The following is a 19,379-nucleotide window of genomic DNA, read 5'->3' on the forward strand; positions in this document are numbered from 1 at the left end:
TTACCTGTGGCTCAACAGACCTATAAAGCAGGATTTGACAGTGTGGCGTGACAGGATTCCCAAAGTCTCACTCTGAACATTCTTTTTAGTTCTGATGAATCATCTATGCCCATTCAGGTTTACTGTTGGTTGCCTCTGGAGGCATTCCACACCATTTTGAGACTGAGCACAGGCTGGGAGAAGCTGTAGAGCTAATGGAAACTAGCCTACAGGATCTTCAGGCGGGAAAACTTAACTTTTTAGAAGTTACTTTTCCCTAATATTTATTAGAAATCTGATCTCACCATTGAATTTGATTTCTAATAACTACAGTAGTTCAATTATTTTTCTATCTGGCCCCTTTTCCGAGATACTTTTTACTATTTTAATTTGTACTATGGTTTTTCACATAGGACAGCTAGGCATGCCACAGTAAAAATAGCTTCTGGGCCTTGTCACTGTAAGGACATTGTAACCTTAATTTTCTGCATGTTCCAAGTTCAATTTTTTTACAATAAAAAGAAATGTTTTCCTGTGAAAATGTTTATATAAATGATCGTTATGCAAGGTTTACGCTACAGTTGTGAAGCTGTAGAGGGTAGGCCTGAAGTTATGTTTGCCTTGTCACAGTAGCACATGGCACAATGAGTGCTGTAGTCCACTAGTTGGATTTTACTTCCAAGCCTGGGGTACACTTTCTTAACCATATACTAGGGATTTAAAGAAACGTTAAATTTGCTGGTTAGGAATAAGACAATTCAATCATGTTTAAAGGGGGAGAACATCAGTCGTCCTGGAACGATTTTTAAAGTAGGGGTGCTAGCCAAAAACTTCAGCTCACAAAAAGATAAGGGTGCATTTGATGACAGTTTTTCTCTGAAAACACAAAAATGCTGCCAAAGGAAACATATTTGAAGGGCACTATTATTGCCCATTCTCCATTCAAAATGGTCCAAGCTTTATGGGAGTGCTGCAGCACCTCCTACACTCCTTGTTCCAGTGTCACGGGAGGACAGGCACTTTTCCTGTGGTTAGCAGGGGTAAAGTGCACAGATTTCTAAAGCCAGAAAAGCAGCTAGGGCAAAAATCTGCAGTACATGAAGCAAAAGATGGTAATTTCCTAAAGTAGCGTTGAAAGTATGACTAAAGAACAGCATTACATATTTTATTTTTTACGTATCTAAAACAGAATCCAGTCTTCATTTATGACAAGGCAGTCAATAATACCAAACAAATGGAAGGTTGAATGGCTGTAGGGGAATATTCATAGTTGTTTATTGGGTAGGTGAAGATGGCAGTCATCCAACTGAGAATTGTTACTTGCAGGGGACTCTTGGTATTCCAATCGACTACTCTATAGTCATTTTGTGCTTGTATGGATAATTCCTGGTGCTGTTGGATCACACCATATGACAAGGTTTGTTGATTATACATCACAGGAAATTTCTGATACTGCAGACTTCTCTTGTTTTGCACCGTCAATATGTGAGTAGTTAAAGTGTTCTCTGTTATTGTCTTTTCACTCTGAGACATTCAGTCTTGATTTTATGTTGGGACCAAGACAACTCAAAGTCCTAGAATGCAGAGATAAAGACTTTGACTGGCTGAGATACTCGCACATGGCTCTGAGAAACTTGAAACTGTGTTACCGACAGATGGACTTTATCTGCTAGGATTAGTTACTACGTTTTTTGATAGTGTCTCCTTAAGTGTCGCACATGAGACCCTGAAATGTCACACATTACCGCACTGCAAATATACAAATATCATACAGAAGCAGTCCTGAACCGGTTAATTTAGAACAATTTTCAAAGACTATGAGTGTATTGGTGTTTGTTGAGAATTCACACCCTACTCGCTTGCCCATGGATTTAAAAATGTACCATGAGGATAGATAGGCTCAGAAACTATGAATTGTCAGTAGAATTGAATTGGGAATACTGCACCCAAATGAATTCCCCTTCATATACACATTATCTCCAGGAGTTTCACCAGGATTATTGAAATGTGAGATTCCAGGTGAAATGCACCAGATCCAAGGGCCCTCATCATGAGTGGCTGTTTGACCTAACACACTTCAAGTAATGTTTCCCTAAACTTTTTGCTTTTTTCTCACAGGATTTCCTGATTCTCTTTTATTGGCCGAGGGCTCTAGACACTTTTCCACAGTAAATGCAGTGTGAAAGTACGCGTGCCCTTCCTACACAAGTGGTGCTTACCTGATGTTTTTAAACATGCCTCAAGCCTGCCAGTGCAGGCATGTGGGTGCACATTTGCACCTATGAGGTTTTTAAACATGTGTCAAGTCTGCCAGTGCAGGCCTGTGTGTGCAATTGCACTTATGCTCATGATGACTTTTCTAAACCACTGGCCAATCTTCAGTGGACCTCTCACTACCACTAGGGCACACCTGGGGTAAGTCTTAAGGGGTGAAGCAAGTGGTAGGTGAAAGGCAGAGCAGGTACACAAGTTCCCTGCCCAGGTAGTGAAGAAAACACATGTGTGTGTTCACCACCTATGAGGTTTGCCCTTCCCATAAGTTAACATGGGGGAATGATTGAAATTACTTCAACCTGCAGTAGTGGCTTACGACGGAGCAGCCTCATAATGTTTCCTGTCATTGGATTCACAATGACAAACCCTCTCCTGTGATGAGATGTGGAAGAGGTGTCGCGCAGCAGCCAGGGTGCCTGGAGCACGGGGTTCAAGGTTGGATCCCCGGGCCCGTGGCAGGTTAGCCCAGCACCATGTGACTCTGGGCAATAGCTTGCTAAATCTTCCCGAGGGCCCCCAGCGCTGGGACACCTCTCCAGAGGTAACTGTGGGCTTTACAAATGCTGGTATTTTATTTCATTTCATTTCATTTAGAGGGATTTGTCATTAATAGCTTGTAAATGGCAATTTTTTAAAGTGGGCATTTTCCTGCTCTAAAACTCTTTGTGTGCCTTTTAGTTTGGCTCTAGTCCACACTGGAGGCTGGGAGAGCACATCTGTGCATTCCCCAGAGACAGCTATAAACAATGGATATGCAACTGGAATGACAGACCTCTGTAGTTTGAGGGACTGGCAGAAGAGATTAGAGGGAGAGGTTTTGACACTTGGCCTCTGGGAAGCCAGATCATGGCCCCATTAAAGATTAAGATCTGTATTCGACTGCCCCATGGCATACAGGACTGAAATTTAGGGGAGACTCTGTGGTTCAAAGAACAACCCTCATTAGTGGGCCCACAGGTACAATATGCTGTTCCCTCATCTTTGTCATATGTGCATCTTGAATTTTGCTTGACTTTCTAGGGGGTGCTGGGATGTCTGCGTGCGGTTCTTAGTTTATTTTCTTATGTTTTGTATACAAACAGTACCCATTGATATTTCTAATGTTGCGATCTCTTTGAAACTGTGTTGCCAAGTGGATTATATCGGCCATATACCTGATTGGTCCTGTAAAATCTCAATGAAATATGTTTTAAAAAATAAATAAAAAATAAAAAAGGGAAACCCTCAGAACCACCCCAACTTAAAAAGCACACTACATTATAACTACTGGTGCCATTCTACAGCAGGGTAGAGATACACTTGTGGGGATCTGGGACCGAAGATCTTGGAACTGCGTGGTGCACACTGCCAGAGGAATCTGTTGTGCACAAGGATGATTACTACCAGTTGAAGGGGGTGTGCACCCTTTCTGAATAGTGGCTCGTGTGTGGCACCCTGAAGTGTGCTCTCCAAGGGCTTGTTGGCTTGGCCCCTGTTCCCTGTTGGAGGTCTCTGGGACATCAAAGACCTCCCGTGCGGGACACATACCACCTACTTGTGACACCTGGAAAGCAGCGCTCTCTTTCATACCCACATCGTCTGCTGGATCCCAACTAGTAGTGCGGCATGAGCATGGAACTAAGTATTGTGCCTGGAGAAAGGATTACCTTGAGAGGAGCCCCAAAAATACTACTCGCGTCTAAGGAGTGTGGCCCCTGTGATGTGGGGCCTCAACAGACATAACCGTCTTGTTGGTGGTGAACAGATTAAATGGTTGCGGGACCCGGTGTGGTCCGCTTTGTCAATCGTGCCGCATCACTCTCATGCGACACTCCAACCATTCTCATTGCATGCAGAGTCCGATTCACAGGTTCCTCGTGCTGTACTGCTGAACTTGAGCTTGTGTGTGTGACCGGAATTTTCTGGTGCGACCTGCATTGACCTGTATCAATGCGCAACATATGGAGGGAGGTACGGTATTTGCAACTCTTCGTTGTGTGAGACTGGAATTGTCTGGTGCAACCCGTATCAACGCACACCAGATGTTGTGCCTCATTTCCTAAGAAGTACTGAGTTTGCGATTCTTCATAGTGTGTGACTAGAACTGTCTGTTGCATCTCATATCAACGCACACCAGATGTTGTGTTTCACTTCAAGGGAGGTGCTAAGGAGAGGGTTTGTGTTCTGTTGTACCCGGATTGCCTGGGTGCTACTTTGTAGGGGTGGGTGAAATTTGCGTATTCATGTTACGCAAAGTGCTGCGAAATGGGAAAAAATCTCTGCGAGCTGCGCAGAATTCCGCGAGCACGTGGAATTGCTTGTTCTGCCCTTTCGCAATGTGTTTTTCCTGTTCAGGGACACTGTTTGCATGCTCGGGGAGGAAATATCTTGCAAACTTGCCCATGCGGTCGCGGCCATCTTGTTTCACTTGTCCCACCCACTCGCGATGCGTGTTTCCTGTTCGCGAACACAGATGTCCGATGGCGCGTCCGAATGACATGTTCACGATTGCCCACTCTCGCGGGATCGTGCGGCTGGACACAAACGGATAGGAAGACTCGTCAGTGAATGCAGGGATCCCTGTAAGTCGCTCCCGCGCGCAAACACGCATTTTGAAAGCGTGAACAAGGAAAAAACTCTGCTACGCCACAGATCGCGGATTTTCAGCAATTCCGCGTTCTAGGCGGAACGCGGAATTGTCAAAATTCCGCAAATTCCGCAAGCGGAGTGGAATTTACCAACAAGCCTACTACTTTGATAGACTTCTGTCTGATGGTGTTCCACCTTCTTTCGAGAGGCTCTCTTGCTTAATCCCCGATTCATCGATTGTTCCTTTTGTTCCCTCAGTGTGGCAGACCAACTGCCCTCTCCTCACCCGGCCCGAGGCCATGTGTTGCTTGTATTTGGCCTGGTTGGTGAGAGTAAACAACTGGACTAAGAAACGCTTCTGACAGCGATCGGAAGCGGGTCAAGAGACTGCGTGACCCCCACCTGTGCTTCGCAGAACTGGGATGCCCCTGGAAGGCACAGTGTGGAATCCTTTGAATGAACAACCATCGCCTCGGCCTGCTTTTGCTCCACATACCGTGGGTGAACTTCCTGAGTAGTGGCCAAAACCCCCATTTGTCGACTGACACCTAATTGGCCATGCTACCTACCCCCATCTTCTTCCCTGGGACCATGACTAAGTGTTACTCCGGTCCTGATTGGCCCAGAATCAGAAGGAAAGGTTTTCTTTATCTCCAGCCCGTTGGGTGTAGGGTAGTTGGGGTTAGCTGAATGGTAGAGGAGGGCTTGGCCATGGGCTCTGCATGTGTACTATCAACTGACCTGCCTGACATCAGTTGTGCCGCATTACGGTGCTGTGTGTGTGCATGAGTGCTCTCCATACGGACCTGCCTGATATCTGTGACACCTTGTATCAGTGCTGAGTGAGTGTGTGGGAGTAACTGCTTTCTATCAATTACACCGCATGTCGGTGTTGCTTTACACGTTGATTCCACTACGTTTGACATTGGTTTTTACCCATGTTGCGGTGGCCCACGGTGCTGTTTAAAAGTGTTGTAATTATATGTGTGTACACATTTCTGAAATTGTTGTGATCTGTGGTGTACCCTATAACTGTGTGGCATTGAATTATAATAATTGCCAGGATGGGTATTGTTCTGACAACGTTTTGCACCACATAAAGGTGCTGGGAGGGTTGGGAAATGTAAGATCTTTCCCAAGTTTGCACATTACTGATGTCATTTTAACAGGGTTGGGCCTAGTACTGCTAGTGATATTTCTAAATGTGATTTTGCCCCAAAATACGTGATGTTCATGTTGGGTTAATTAATGTGTGTTGAATACAAGCTTTATTTACATACACCACATGTGAAGTCTCTTGTGACGTTCAGTGTATTTATTGTGTGAGAGTGCTGTGCGAATCAGGGCCGGACTGGCTACCGGGCGGTTGTGTGTGCTGCCGAGCTAGGGGCTAATTTCTCTGCAGTGGGGGCTGATTTCGTTGACGGGGACCTGCGTGCGTTTTGAAATAAAAAAAGCAAAACTAATTTTGTTCAGCGCACGGAGGTCCCCATCAATGAAATCAGCCCCCAGCTCGGCAGCACACACAACCTCCCGGTAGCCAGTCCGGCCCTGGTGCAAATGCTTTGCATATTGCCTCTGTGATAAGCCTGACTGCTCAGTACCAAGCTACCCAACACAAAGGGTGAGCACAGGTTATGCAGTGAGTGTTATCACCCAACAGTGATGGGAGTGATAGGTTCAGTCAACCAGAAAGTGCCAGTTCCAACAACAGCGCATTTAATTGTGGTATGCCCAGTAACTGCTGTTACCACACATATCGTAATTATGGCCCTTAATACAAGGGGTTGGTTAATTGCGATACTCGAGGTAACTTCTGTTATTGCAAATATTGTAATTATACATTTTATGATCAATCTTGGCAGGTCAAATGTGCCGCTATTTATCCGGGGAAAAATAAGAGCATAGGCCAGACCATGCGGATAGCGCAAACATCCACATGTTATTTATTCCCCAGAAACGAGTTTAATCGGATGACATTATCGCACCGATAAATTCCAATCTGGTGGAGTTGGACTCTGTCAGGTCTGTTAGACATCACAGCAATTGCCGGGCCTAATTAGTTCGCGAATCTTGGCAATATCGACTGTATACCCGCAAGATTTTTTTTAGCATTGCATAGTATATTCTAGAAAATGGAAGTTGGGGATTTTATGCATGTTTCTTATGTAAAAGCTTCTTCTCTTTTTTAGTCATCAAAGACGCTTGGAACCAACAGAGGTTCCAGTGACTCTCAGCCGGACACCACATGGGGGGGGCGGGGCAGGGCGCCACCAATCATCTGTCACCCCAATTAACTTTCCCTATGCTCCCCTTATCCCTCCTTCCATCCCTCCTCTCCACCCCTTCATCCCCTCGTCATTCACCCCGTTTTTGCCACATTCCCACTGCATCTCTCTCCTCCGTCCTACTCCTCCAGTACTACTGCACTACCCCCTTTCCCCTCCTAGTAACCCCTTCCATCTCCCTCCCTCGGGCCCAGCAGAACCACCTCCTTTCCTCAACTTCCCTTTCTCTCAACCCCCTCACTCTGCCACATGACCGTTCCCTCACTGCCACCTCTCCTAACTGACAGGACCTCCACAACCACTGCACCTCTTTTCCTCCCAAAACCTCCTACATTCCCATGACGCCACACAGGCCTCCCCCCTCCTATTTCCATACCGCCGTGTTCCGCACCTTTCTCCCTCTAAATTTGTCCTTAATTCCTCTCTCTCATGCAACACCAACAATGACAACTCTCCCTTAACCTCCAATTCACTTACTCCCGCTCTCAACCTCCACCTTTCCCCACCTGTGAACCCCACACCCCAACTCACCTCCTGTCCCCCCACCTCTCCCTGCCTTCCACCACCAATTCCACCCCCCCTTGTTTCAATCGAGCCACCCAACCCTCCGTGCTCTGCCTCATTCTCACTGGAAAATACGCTAGGCTCTCTGATCACCTCCATCTCCCAGCTTACAGCTGCCATTTCACTTTTATGCTCTAAGATCTCCACCCCTCCATGCACCTCTACTCCCTCCCAACTTCCCATGAGATGCACCTCGCCCCCTCACCCCAATACAGCCAAGCTCAACCTTTCGTCTGCAAACGTCGTTAACTCACACAAGCCCGTGAACACCACCCTTCTTCAACAGGCATACCCTAGCAACCCCACTATCTACACTATTCCGACCATCACCTCTGTCAGAACAAAGCATCCACCTAAACCCTCCCGAGCACCCCCGCATAAGTACAATATCCCGATCACCCTTCAGAGCCCAAGTGCCCCAGTCACCAAAACAGTCTTGACAGAGCTGCGCTGTATGCTTCACAACTGCAGATCTGCAGTAAAACACAAACTTGAAATCTCCGTTACCATCACCCTTCACAAACTTGACATGCTCTTCCTCACAGAGACCTGGTTCAAAGATACCTCTCACTCTATGCTTGATCTCCTATTACCCACAGGTTATTCCATAGTTAGGAATGGCAGAACTGACATCAAGGGGGGAGGTGTTGCAGTCATCTTTAGAAACGCCCTCCAACTTAAGGCTTCTCCAATCAGCTCCTCTCACACCTTTGAATGCCTTTCTCTTGAGCTTCAATTGCAACACCGTTCACCGCTCAAATTCCATATCATTTACCGCCCGCCTCGTAGTGGCCCTTCGCTTATAGAAGATCTCACTGACTTCATCAGCGACCAATACTCACAAAGTGACAATCAGACCTTCGTGGGTGACTTCAATCTCCACTGGGGCGTACCGCAAGACTCCTCTGCGAACTCATTGGCCACCTTCCTCTCTGCAAACGATCTTATCCAACACTGCACTGAATCAACCCACTCTAAGGGCGCAATCCTGGACCTTGTTATTTCTAAAGCAGGCATGCTTTCTACCACTACCCCAATTCATGTAGATTGGTCTGACCACCACCTCATCCCATTCTCTCTTCAACTTTCACACTCTATAACTCTTGGCCAACCCAAGAGGGCCATCTCCTGGTTCCGTGATTCCAAAAATATTGATGTCGGTCCCCTCTGTGAATCAGCTTTGCTATCACTGCCAAGGCTAGACCCGAACATAGCTGTTGACGATGCCAATGCCTCACAGTTCTTGCAGCTGAAATTAATAACGTTGCTCCACTCAAAAGCAAAAGGATAAGGCCCACTCCCTCAGCACCTTGGTTCAACAAATCCCTTTATGAGGAAAGGAAGCAGCTAAGATTCCTGGAGAAGCAATGGAGGCAAGTCCCCTCCACTGACAATTTAGCCATGCTTCGCACAGCAAGATCCAAGTACCACAAGCACATCTTCCTTGAGAAAGCGGCGCACTTCAAAACCCTCCTTGACTCCACCAAAAATAGACCCAAAAAACTATTCGATCTCATCAGGATTCCGAGCTGCTCTCCCCCAACCTCTAAGGTGGAGGATTCTACAAAGAGAGCAGCGGATTTTGCTATCTTCTTCGATGAAAAAGTGAAATCACTTGTGGATCAGGTCGCTCATCCTACACCTCCAGAGGAGCGCAAATCCTTAACCATTTGGCAGAGCTTTGACCCCATATCTGAAGATGCCCTTCTCAAGTGCATACGCGAATCAAAGCCCTCCAACCATTCTCTCGACCCTATCCCCAGTGCCATTGCCTTTGACTTCTATACCCATTTCCTTTCCTATTGGACCACTCTGATCAACCTCTCCCTCTGGCAAGGCTCCCTTCCTGTCTCCTTCAGAACTGGGCAGGTCACCCCTCTGCTTAAAAAGCCCACTGCTGATGCGAATGACCTCAACAACTTCCGCCCCATTACTAACCTTCCCTTTCTTGCGAAGATCACAGAAAGATGTGTAGCAAAACAACTCTCTCGTCATATCAAGGACAATGATCTTCTTGACAATTGTCAGTCTGGCTTCATCCAAAACTGCAGCACTGAAACAGCCCTACTGCAAGTGGTTGATGATGTGTTGAGGATACTCGACTCAGGGGGGTCCTGTCTGCTAATTCTCCTTGACCTTTCTGCAGCCTTTGACACTGTCAATCACAACACCCTCCTCAATATTCTTCAACAGAGAATGGGCATGGAGGGCACTGTGCTTAAATGGTTTGCATCCTTCCTCTCTGACAGATCTCAAATGATCAAAATAGCGAACAGTCTTTCTTCTTCTGTGGCGGTGGGTCAAGGTGTTCCCCAAGGCTCTATACTCGCACCCACATTGTTCAATCTCTACTTAGAACCACTGGGAAACCTCCTAAGCAAATCCGGGATTCACTATCATCTCTATGCAGACGACACTCAACTCTAACTCAAGGTTGGCTCCACTCATGATCTCTCCATCCTAAGCTCTACTCTTGACTCCATTCAAAACTGGATGTCAACTCACCAATTGATTCTGAATCTCTCCAAAACTGAATTCCTCCTCTTCTCCTCCTCACTCTCTCCTCCCCGGGTTCAATCATGGATGGATCAGATGAATCTACTAAACAATAAACCCATCATTGTCGACAGCGCAAAATCCCTTGGTGTCATTCTATACAAAAAACTCAATCTAACTCCCCACATCAATTCTATTGCAAAATCTGCTTGTTACCAACTGCGCCTTCTTTGGGGAATCCGTCGCTTCTTCCCGGAGCAGGACCTTATAACCCTGGTGCAATCGCTGGTCCTCTCCAGACTAGACTACTGCAACTCTCTTCTTACTGGCCTCCCCAAATCTCACCTGTCCCCACTTAAGTCTGTTTTCCATTCAGCAGCTCGCTTCATTTATGGGGCCAAAAGAAGCAATCACATCACACCGATGTTATCCACCCTCCGCTGGCTTCCCTTCGAGGCTAGAGCTATCTACAAGACCGCTTGTATCACCCACAAAGCCTTGCACTCATCCTCTCCGTGCTACCTGGCGAATAAACTGAAACTCTCTGGAGGCTCTAGACCTTCACGCAATGCGGAGAATCTACTGCTTGAACCTCCCACTTTCAAGAAGGAAAGAACAATGGCCCAATCCTTTTCAGGCAACGCAGTGAGAATCTGGAACTCCCTTCCACCTCAGCTCCGGACCATCGCCTCCTCCCAGGCCTTCAAAAGGGACCTCAAAGTTCTCCTCCTCCAGAGACACCTCCAAAAGTAATTCACGTCCTCTTGTTATTTGGAGGAAGACTTCCCACTACTGAAAATGTCTACTTTCCATTACCATGGAAGTGCCTTCCCAGTGTGTTCTTGTGGTTGGAGTGTTTGCCTTTTTGCAGTATTTTCCATGTACTTGTGTTTGGTGCCCTTTTGTAACATACACACACCACTTTGCCCTTGTAACACACGGTTTGCTACCTCTCACATGTTTTTACCTTTGATACTTGCACAAGTGCCACCTTTGCCTACGCAACGCTTGCTCTTGTGCCTGAGTGTCTAGCACTTATTGCAGTATTATACCTCAAATTATACTCTGTTTTCTCTTGTAACCGCACACTTGTCACTTTTTCCTCTTGTGCACTTTTTACTACCTCATGTATTTTTGGTTGCTCACAATTTTTACTACCTCATGTATTTTGTTTGCTCACAATTGTCACCATTACCTTATGTAACGTAACGTCTGCTTTTGTAATCTGTTGTGTAATGTTTTTCATCATGTTTCATCTCTGTTCCTATTGTGAAGCGCTCTGACGCCTTCAGGTAAAGTCCGCGCTATGTAAATATGCATAAATAAATAAATAAATAAATAAATAAATAAATAAATAAAATCTGCTTGCAGGGAGCGGTCTCTTTAAGAGAACCAGGAAGTGCAGCCGCACGTCATGTGTCAGCTGTAAGGAGACACAGAGAGCTGGGACCAATACAAGTACACGAAGAGGGGCTGCTCTGAGGACTAGAGCGCGCACCCCTGCACCCCGCCCCGTGCATGGGGCTCCATGGCGGCCCCCGGATGGGCGCCCCCGCGGCTGGACGACTTCATCCTGACGGAGCGGCTGGGCAGCGGCACCTACGCCACCGTCTACAAGGCGTACAGAAAGGTGAGAGGAGGGGGAGCAGGGATGGGGCACTCCTGGGAGGCTGGCGTGGACGAGCACCTACGGGTGTAAAGCATGGATGGAGCGCTGCGTGGAACAAGGCTCCACAGCAAAGCACGATCAGGGAGGGGTACATATGATTTAAGTGAAAACAGGGCTTGCGCAGAACCCCCCTTTGGAGCTGGGGCCAGGTAGGGGCACAACCCTGATACTATGAAAGTACTTTCGGGAGGCGTTCTAGGGAAGCACGGCAGAGTAAGAGAACAGGTGCACCATGCAGTGCTTTAGGTGAGGCGGGTCTTTGCGGAGTTCAGACCAGACAGCAGTTGAAAATGAACCTTAAAAGAGGGCCCTACGTATGTCCCTCGGTTCATGGCCTTAATTTTACTGACAAAACACTGCTTGGTGTCTGAACAATGGCTGTAAAACCCGTTACAGTAATCCATGCAATCGGTGTAATAATCCCTGTTTACATTTCATGTTTTACTTAATCCTGCTGGAAGGTTCAGGGTTGGTTGAAATATTATATTGTGAATAATAAATAAGTTATATTTATGTTGCAATCTGGCACTGTCAACATTTAGTTATGCATCGGCTGTGTGTTCATAAAATTGACATTTGGCAATGTATTTTTGTCACACATCTGTTTATTATTACTTAACTTTATTTGTATTTATGGTCGGAAGGGGTGAGTGTTAGGTTGCTTAGTTACATGGAATGCTGGGACTAGCTGACACTCGTGTAATGTTTGTATTTCATTCTGAGGTATGTTGTACAGATCAGTTGGAGGAAGGACACTACTGGAAACGGTGTCCATCTGTGCTCTTCAGCTACAATAAACACAGTGCTGGCATTTGCGCTGTGTTTCTGCGCAACACTTGCGTTCTTTGATGGCTTTCTAAGAAAACATTGTTTGCATCATATAACACTTGTATTGAGTTGCCTCTAGCCATCTTTTATGGTTTGAGGTTGTGGGTGAGTGTTTGTAGCGGGCCACAGTTGAGAACTCTGGAGTTGAGGCTGAAGGCAATGCTAGTTTCTCACAGCACCAGTCAATGTGTCATAATGGTGTTCAAAATACATGTTCACCCAATTCTTCGCCTCTCTTCAAATCACTGTGGCACTTGTGGCAATTTTAATTGTGATTCTATGCGAACGTGTGTGTGTGTGTAGCAGGTGCACTGATGGCGAATTAATAACGAGACGAAAGTTGAGGAAAATGCAGATCTTACAGGTGAGTGGTTGCATTGCCTGCATATGATGAAGTGAATGAGATGCAAGGAATTACATACAGGAGAGAATGAAGAAAGAGATGAGGAATGAGACCTGGAGATTGAAAAATTTCAGAAGGATGTGTGCAGAAAAAAAGGCATTAGTGTACAAGAGAGACTGCAAAGGAAAGTGGTATGAAGTTAAGGACAAGAGTGATCGAGACTATCTGAACACTACTACCCCTTCTACAAACCTTAGAAATGTTGAATTCATAGTCAAATATTTCTAGAATTGAAAGGTGTTCAATTCTAATACCCACCCCCAAAGCAAAATCAGTACTTCATCTGATACTGTTAACAAGTATTGGCAAAGTCAATCGATGTGCCTTCTTTTTAGGTGCATGTTTATTACTGTGTGATATGTCTGGATGCAGTACAAAAAGCTTGCAGAGAGTCACCCAAACATGGGTTAAGAGGTACTCTTTGGGAAGCATAGAAATTTAGATAACATATTTTAAACCATGCCCTTAAGTATATAGGCGATGCCTCCTGGCAGGGATTCCTAGTTTTGCTTCTTAGGACAAGTTCTTTAAAGAAACCCCCACTTTTTTCACCCCACTTAAAACATTGGAACCTTGGAAATAGGATGCATGGTGAATGGGCACTAGAATGCAGGTTTCAAGTCTCACTCAGGTAGCAGGGTATGAACAGAGCAGATTTCCCACATTGGGACGAACTGGAGGCCTCATGTTTGTCTCTGGGGTCATGATAGCTAAAGCAGTGTTGTTGGTTGAGGATCTTGCGTGCTTCCAAAAGACTGTTGCAGATGTTGTGGAGTCAATGTTGTAGCATCTTACCCAGCCTGGGTATCCGCCAATGACTAAACTACACACGGAGCTTGGTATTATACGTCTTTATTCGTCTACGTGTAACCGCAAACTCAACATTCTAAACCTGCATTCACTTGACTATGCTTTGACACTTACTTCACAGTTCTACGGAGTCAATCGTGAGCCAAAAGAGTTCCATCATTACTAACTCGCACTATACAATTTTTTTTACAAATCTATACACAGTCTTAGCTCTTACATGAGACTTCGTGGTGCTCTGTTTAATCGTTTGAGTCTTTGGGAACTGGCAGTAGAAGTCTCTATGATCTACTTTAGGCGCTGGAGGAGCAACAGCAGTCAGGGAGTTCTCACTTATCCTTTCAGAACCAGTCCCTACATTGACATCAGTACTTGACGAGCATTTAGCCACATGTCAGAAATATGAGAAGTCTTGCGTAATGAACTTCACAGGACATTGGGCAGTCACAGTGTGTCCTTTTGGTGGGAACTATGTGGAATGGCTCCGCATCGAAGGGAGCATCAGACTTTTGTTTTTCTCTTCTGACTAGCAAGCACTCGATCTCTTCTATTGAAGACAATGTCTTCTGCATGTCGTTGCTTGTTTTCATAAGCCTTCATTTGTCTTTTACGAACCAAGTCTTTGGTGCGGGTTTCTTGCTTAGTAGTTGATCGACTGTTGGTCCAGTGAGATAACTTGGTCATTGCTCTCTTGAACATCAAGGTTGCACAGCTTTCACTTGTGGGCAAGTGAGGGGTTAAACTGTAAGCTCTCAAGGTAGAATTTAATACAGTTTTAAGGTTTAGCTTTCTCAACGTAGCACGTTGGACAGCTTTCTTTAATGTACTCACGAAACATTTGTCAAGGTAATTAGGTCACTGAGTTGTGCTTTTCTGATGCTTCACATTCAGATGATCAAGAAAGTCTCTAAACTCTTGCCTGTTGAAAAATGGGTCATTGGCAGATTTTAAAATCCAGGAACACCCCATGTTGCAAAGATCTCTCGACAACTGTTTCTGATTGGTAGATGAAAGATCTCCAACCCATGGAAAATGGAAGTATTTGTCAAGAATCGCCATCAGGTGATGTCCATTGTCAAGAGGACCAAAGAAGCCAACAGCAATTGTTTGTTTCTCATGCGTGCTTTGGCAACTCTGACATATTCAAGGTGTTTTGAGTAGTTTTCGATGATAGACAGTGCATAGGTGGCAGTTCTTCAACTCTCTCATTGAGATGAGGAAACCAAACTACGTCTTAGAGAACTAGTTTTGTTGCAACTATGCCACAATGTTCTTGATGGGCCACTTCCATTATCTTTTGTCGTAAGCTTTCCAGAATGACAATTCTCGGACCTCCCAGGAAGATGCCTTCTTGAGTAACGGACAGTTCATCTTTAAAACATTTTAACTTCTGGTATTCACTGTTACTGGCAAGAGGTTGAGTATGGTGGTTCCAAAACTGAAATGCGATAAAGTCATTAAACTTTAACATGTCACTATCTTGACAGTGACAATTTGTTCTATCGAAATGGCAACTGGTGTGTTTGATGTAGGCCTCAGCCATCTTGGGAGGGTTACCATGACCTTGTATAGGCACTCTTGAGAAGTAGTCTTCAGGGTTTCGATCTTTCCCTGGATGGTGCACAATGGTGCAATTGTATTCTCGTAATCGTAGACCCCAAGGTTCAATGTGAGGAGGCATCTTGGCCTTTGGATTGCCATAGATGATCAACGATGCTTGATGATCTGTCACAAGCGGAAAGCCTTTACATATAGGAATACATGGAAGTGTTCACAAGCCCACACCACTGCTAAACTTTCGTTGTCACCACTATAATTTAAACTATTTATGACCGGTTGTATGATACGTTGAATGACATCTTGAAACAGATCTGCAGCTGATGACACATCAAATCTCTTTTGTATCGGAACAGATCAAAATGTGCAGAAAAGTTGTAATGTACCTACAGTTCTCTTCAAGTTCCAACTGATAATATCCTTTATTCAATTCAAGGCAAGAGAAGACCTTTGCACTATTTAATTGTGTTAGCGTGTTGGCAATGTGCGGACCTGAGTGTTGTTGTTTTTAAATTGCCATGTTCGCTTGACACATGTCAACTCTGATGCATACATTTCCTTTATTGTCCTTTGTGGGTACTACCACTATGGGAGAATACAATGGCATTTGATCAACAAAACGCTCAATTATATCATTCTTGGGTAACTATTCAAGTTCTTTTTCAACAGCTTCCTGTAAATGAAATGCAATTCGTCTGTGTCTTTGAGCAACAGGACGGACGTCCTCATTAATATGTAATTGTACTTTCATAGTATTAAGTTTTTCTAACCCGTGAAACAATGAAAGAAACAGACTTACAGTTTCATGGTGAGCATTCATGTTGTAGTTCACTGATATTAGTCCCATATTGGCAGTTGTGTTGAAAGTGAGTAGACGTGCACTTGACTTTGTACCTTGAGGCACCTGAATGGGTGATTAGACTTTGTTTTTCTTGTGCTTCATCGTCGCTACGAAAGAACCTTGACTTTTTAATGGCTTTGATGCAGCCCACTTGTACATTTTAGTGTTCAATGGCATAAGATGGGGCAATGGAGACAGCTTAGTTATTTTGTCCCTGGCCACTGTCAATAATGAAAGGCATTGAACAACCATTTATTTTCAGTGTAATCTTTGGACAATGTTTAAATGATTTTGATGCTTTTTCATGGCGATCTTTCTTTGGCAGATGTTTTCTTTCACATGCGACCAGTCCGATGTACACATTTTTCTGAGGTAAACATCTACATCTCACAAACAGCTTCGCTTTCACTTGATATTAATACTGAATAACTATTTGGCAATGATTCAGATGATGACTGACTTTGTTTGGTGTCGATTTGCCTCAGCTGGTGTTGTCCCTTGGCCTTGTGACCGTGTGTCGAACCTCACTTCCTGAATGTACAGACGGCCAATTTATCTTCATGCCGTGATGGACTTACTTTTTACTTCTCTTTGCAAAATGATTCCCCTTTCCACAGCTTTTGTATGTCTGTCCAATAGCAGGACATGTACCTTTGTGTGGAAATGCAAATCCACACCTGAAGCACAACTTACTCTTACATGGAGACATCACTGTGTGTACTGCAGCCTTGTGCCTCTGCTCACCTTTCATGTTCATAACCAACTCCCTCTGGGCACCTCTGGCCTCCATGTCAGTAGCTTGCCGATCAGCAACCTTCTCTGTTCTGGTTGCAAGGAAAATTTGCTGCAGACTAAGCGTTTCTTTCTGCATTTGTCGTCTGAATGAATCTGATAAGCATCTGCCAATAACTCTGAGACACATTGCTTCCTCATCATTAAATTAATTGAACTTAGTGTTTGATGAGTGTATTCATTCTCTCAACAAATTTGACGATGGGCTCATTAACCTTTTGTCATTCTTAACTGAAAATGTACCTTTTAGTAATCTACATTTGGCATTGGATTAAATTTGAGATTGAGGGCATCTTTGATTGGATGGTATGTAACATCGCCAGCTCGCTGCATTTTCTTTATGGCTTCTTTTACATCTTCTCCAGCAAGATTTTTAAAGTATTTGATAATCTTCTTGTTATCTGTTTAGTCTTGTACATCAATGAAATCATCAAATGTCTCCATCCAAGTAGTCCATCTGTTGACAACATTCTGATTTATGGCAATATCGCATAGTAATGGTGGTTTCAAGAAGGCGGCAACATTGTGGACCTGTGTAGAACTCACTGACATGGAGGGTAGCATTCTCTCCGATACTGTCTGATCTTCTTCATAAAAAAACCATCTCTGAGGCTTTGCGACGTACTGGCCTCAGGGCATCTTTGATAATGACTAGAGATGTGGCTTCTTTCTTCACTTCCATTGACATTTTTCAATATTCTGATCATCGTTCTTGACTTTCACCCTTCAAAAGACCTCTGGAGTTGTTCTGAGGCCCGCTCAGCAGCTTTGGTGGTATGCCTCTACGGATATAGGCAGCTCTGTAAGCAGAGCCCTGGGCTCTTCTCCTTGGGCCACTTGACCCAGTGTGTGGTACGATGACTCTTTAATCAGTGCTGGTAAGCAGATGATTGTTTCTTTTATGAGAATTGCTTTACTTTTAGGCATCGCTGTGTATTTTCTGATACTTGGTTGCACTCTGTCTCGCTTTGCTTCTGTGCTAAGCTTTTTCTTGATATTTGCTGTTGCTATCTGCTCCCATTTCAAAACCTGATTGCATCCGCTTTCAGCGTTATCACTCTGTATGATGTATAGCTCTATGTTGCGTAGTAGCACAGTACCTCTGTTTTCGGCCTTACGAGCAGGTTCTTGGCCATCGATTTGTAGTCTTCTCAATTATGCTTTCGTTATCGTCAAATACTTTACACTGGCTGGAGTTGGGCTTTGACTCCACATACGGGAAGTGTCAATTCTGTACTTCAACAGAGGCGCAAGTGGCATGCATGAGCAGTTTGCGGGACCATTTCAAACTCTCTGGGAGAGCACTGTCAATATTCTGGTTACTGAATTCCTATCTCGTTGGCAGTTGTAGCATCTTCCCCTGCCTGGGTACTCGCCAATGACTATGCCACACATGGAGCTTGGTATTGCTCATCTTTATTGGTCTGCGTGTAACCGCAGACGCCACATTCTGAACCTGCATTCACTTGACTGCCCTCGGGCACTCACGTCACAGTCCTATGGAGTCCATTGCAAGCCAAAAGTCTTCCGTCATTGCTTACTCAGCATATCACTTTTGTAGTGTCCTATAAGTCCTTATCTGTGATTCGCTTTTTTAGTGCCTTATATTCATAACAACTTTATGCTTTATTTCTTTTTCTATTTCTCCTGTCCATTGTTCCGGTAGCTCCCTGTACCACCTTGTTCTCCTTTTTCTTTGTTTCCAAGAATTGTTGACTCAAAAGTTCAAATCCCTTTCTTCCTATCCCACTGGAGTTTCTGTCTGCATCGATTCTCCGGATCTGACTGACTCAGTATCTCTGATGCCAGTCTCCCTGTGTTTTTTTTCTTAAGCAGTATCTGTGCCTACCTCAGTGGCAAGAGTGTTACTATTTCCTACATACCCTACCTTTCTAAAAGACCCATGAATTTGATTTTTTTAATAGTTTGGTTTGGTATGATGCTTACTAACCTTGACTAGTCTTTGCAGCGCTAATGAACCGACCGACCATCGTTGCGTCCACTTCACCTTCAGAACACCCACCATCCACAGACACCAGCACCTGCTCCCACAAAGAAACTGGACCAAAATCACCGATGACCAGCTCACCTCCTCACTCAACAACTCCAGCCCAACCATCGCGGAAAACGACGACCCCAACACCGCAGCCCGAACCCTGCATAGATGGATCTCGGACAGCACCAACACCATAGCCCCCCTCAAGAAAAACAATACCCGTGCCAAGAAAGCCAGATGGTTTACCACCGAACTTCGAGAGTCCAGGCGCACATGCCGCCGCCTTGAAAAGGCCTGGAGAAACACCAAATCCACAG

At 44.9% G+C, this 19,379-nt stretch overlaps 1 protein-coding gene across 2 annotated transcripts in view; it reads left to right on the plus strand.

The window, feature by feature from the left end:
* Positions 1-11,563: 11,563 nt before the first annotated feature.
* The window catches only part of ULK3 (unc-51 like kinase 3), a 249,596-nt gene continuing 241,780 nt past the window's right edge, over positions 11,564-19,379 (plus strand). Inside the window, exon 1 of one of the 2 annotated variants that reach the window (XM_086959332.1) lies at positions 11,564-11,799. In XM_086959332.1, coding sequence (XP_086815458.1) covers positions 11,698-11,799 — 102 coding nt within the window. In that variant the 5' untranslated portion in view covers positions 11,564-11,697. The remainder of the gene's footprint in view (positions 11,800-19,379) is intronic. The other variant, XM_086959333.1, reaches the window with a different exon arrangement.

This window comes from Lissotriton vulgaris, chromosome 2_2 (genome assembly GCF_964263255.1).
Source record: "Lissotriton vulgaris chromosome 2_2, aLisVul1.2, whole genome shotgun sequence".
NCBI lineage: Eukaryota > Metazoa > Chordata > Amphibia > Caudata > Salamandridae > Lissotriton > Lissotriton vulgaris.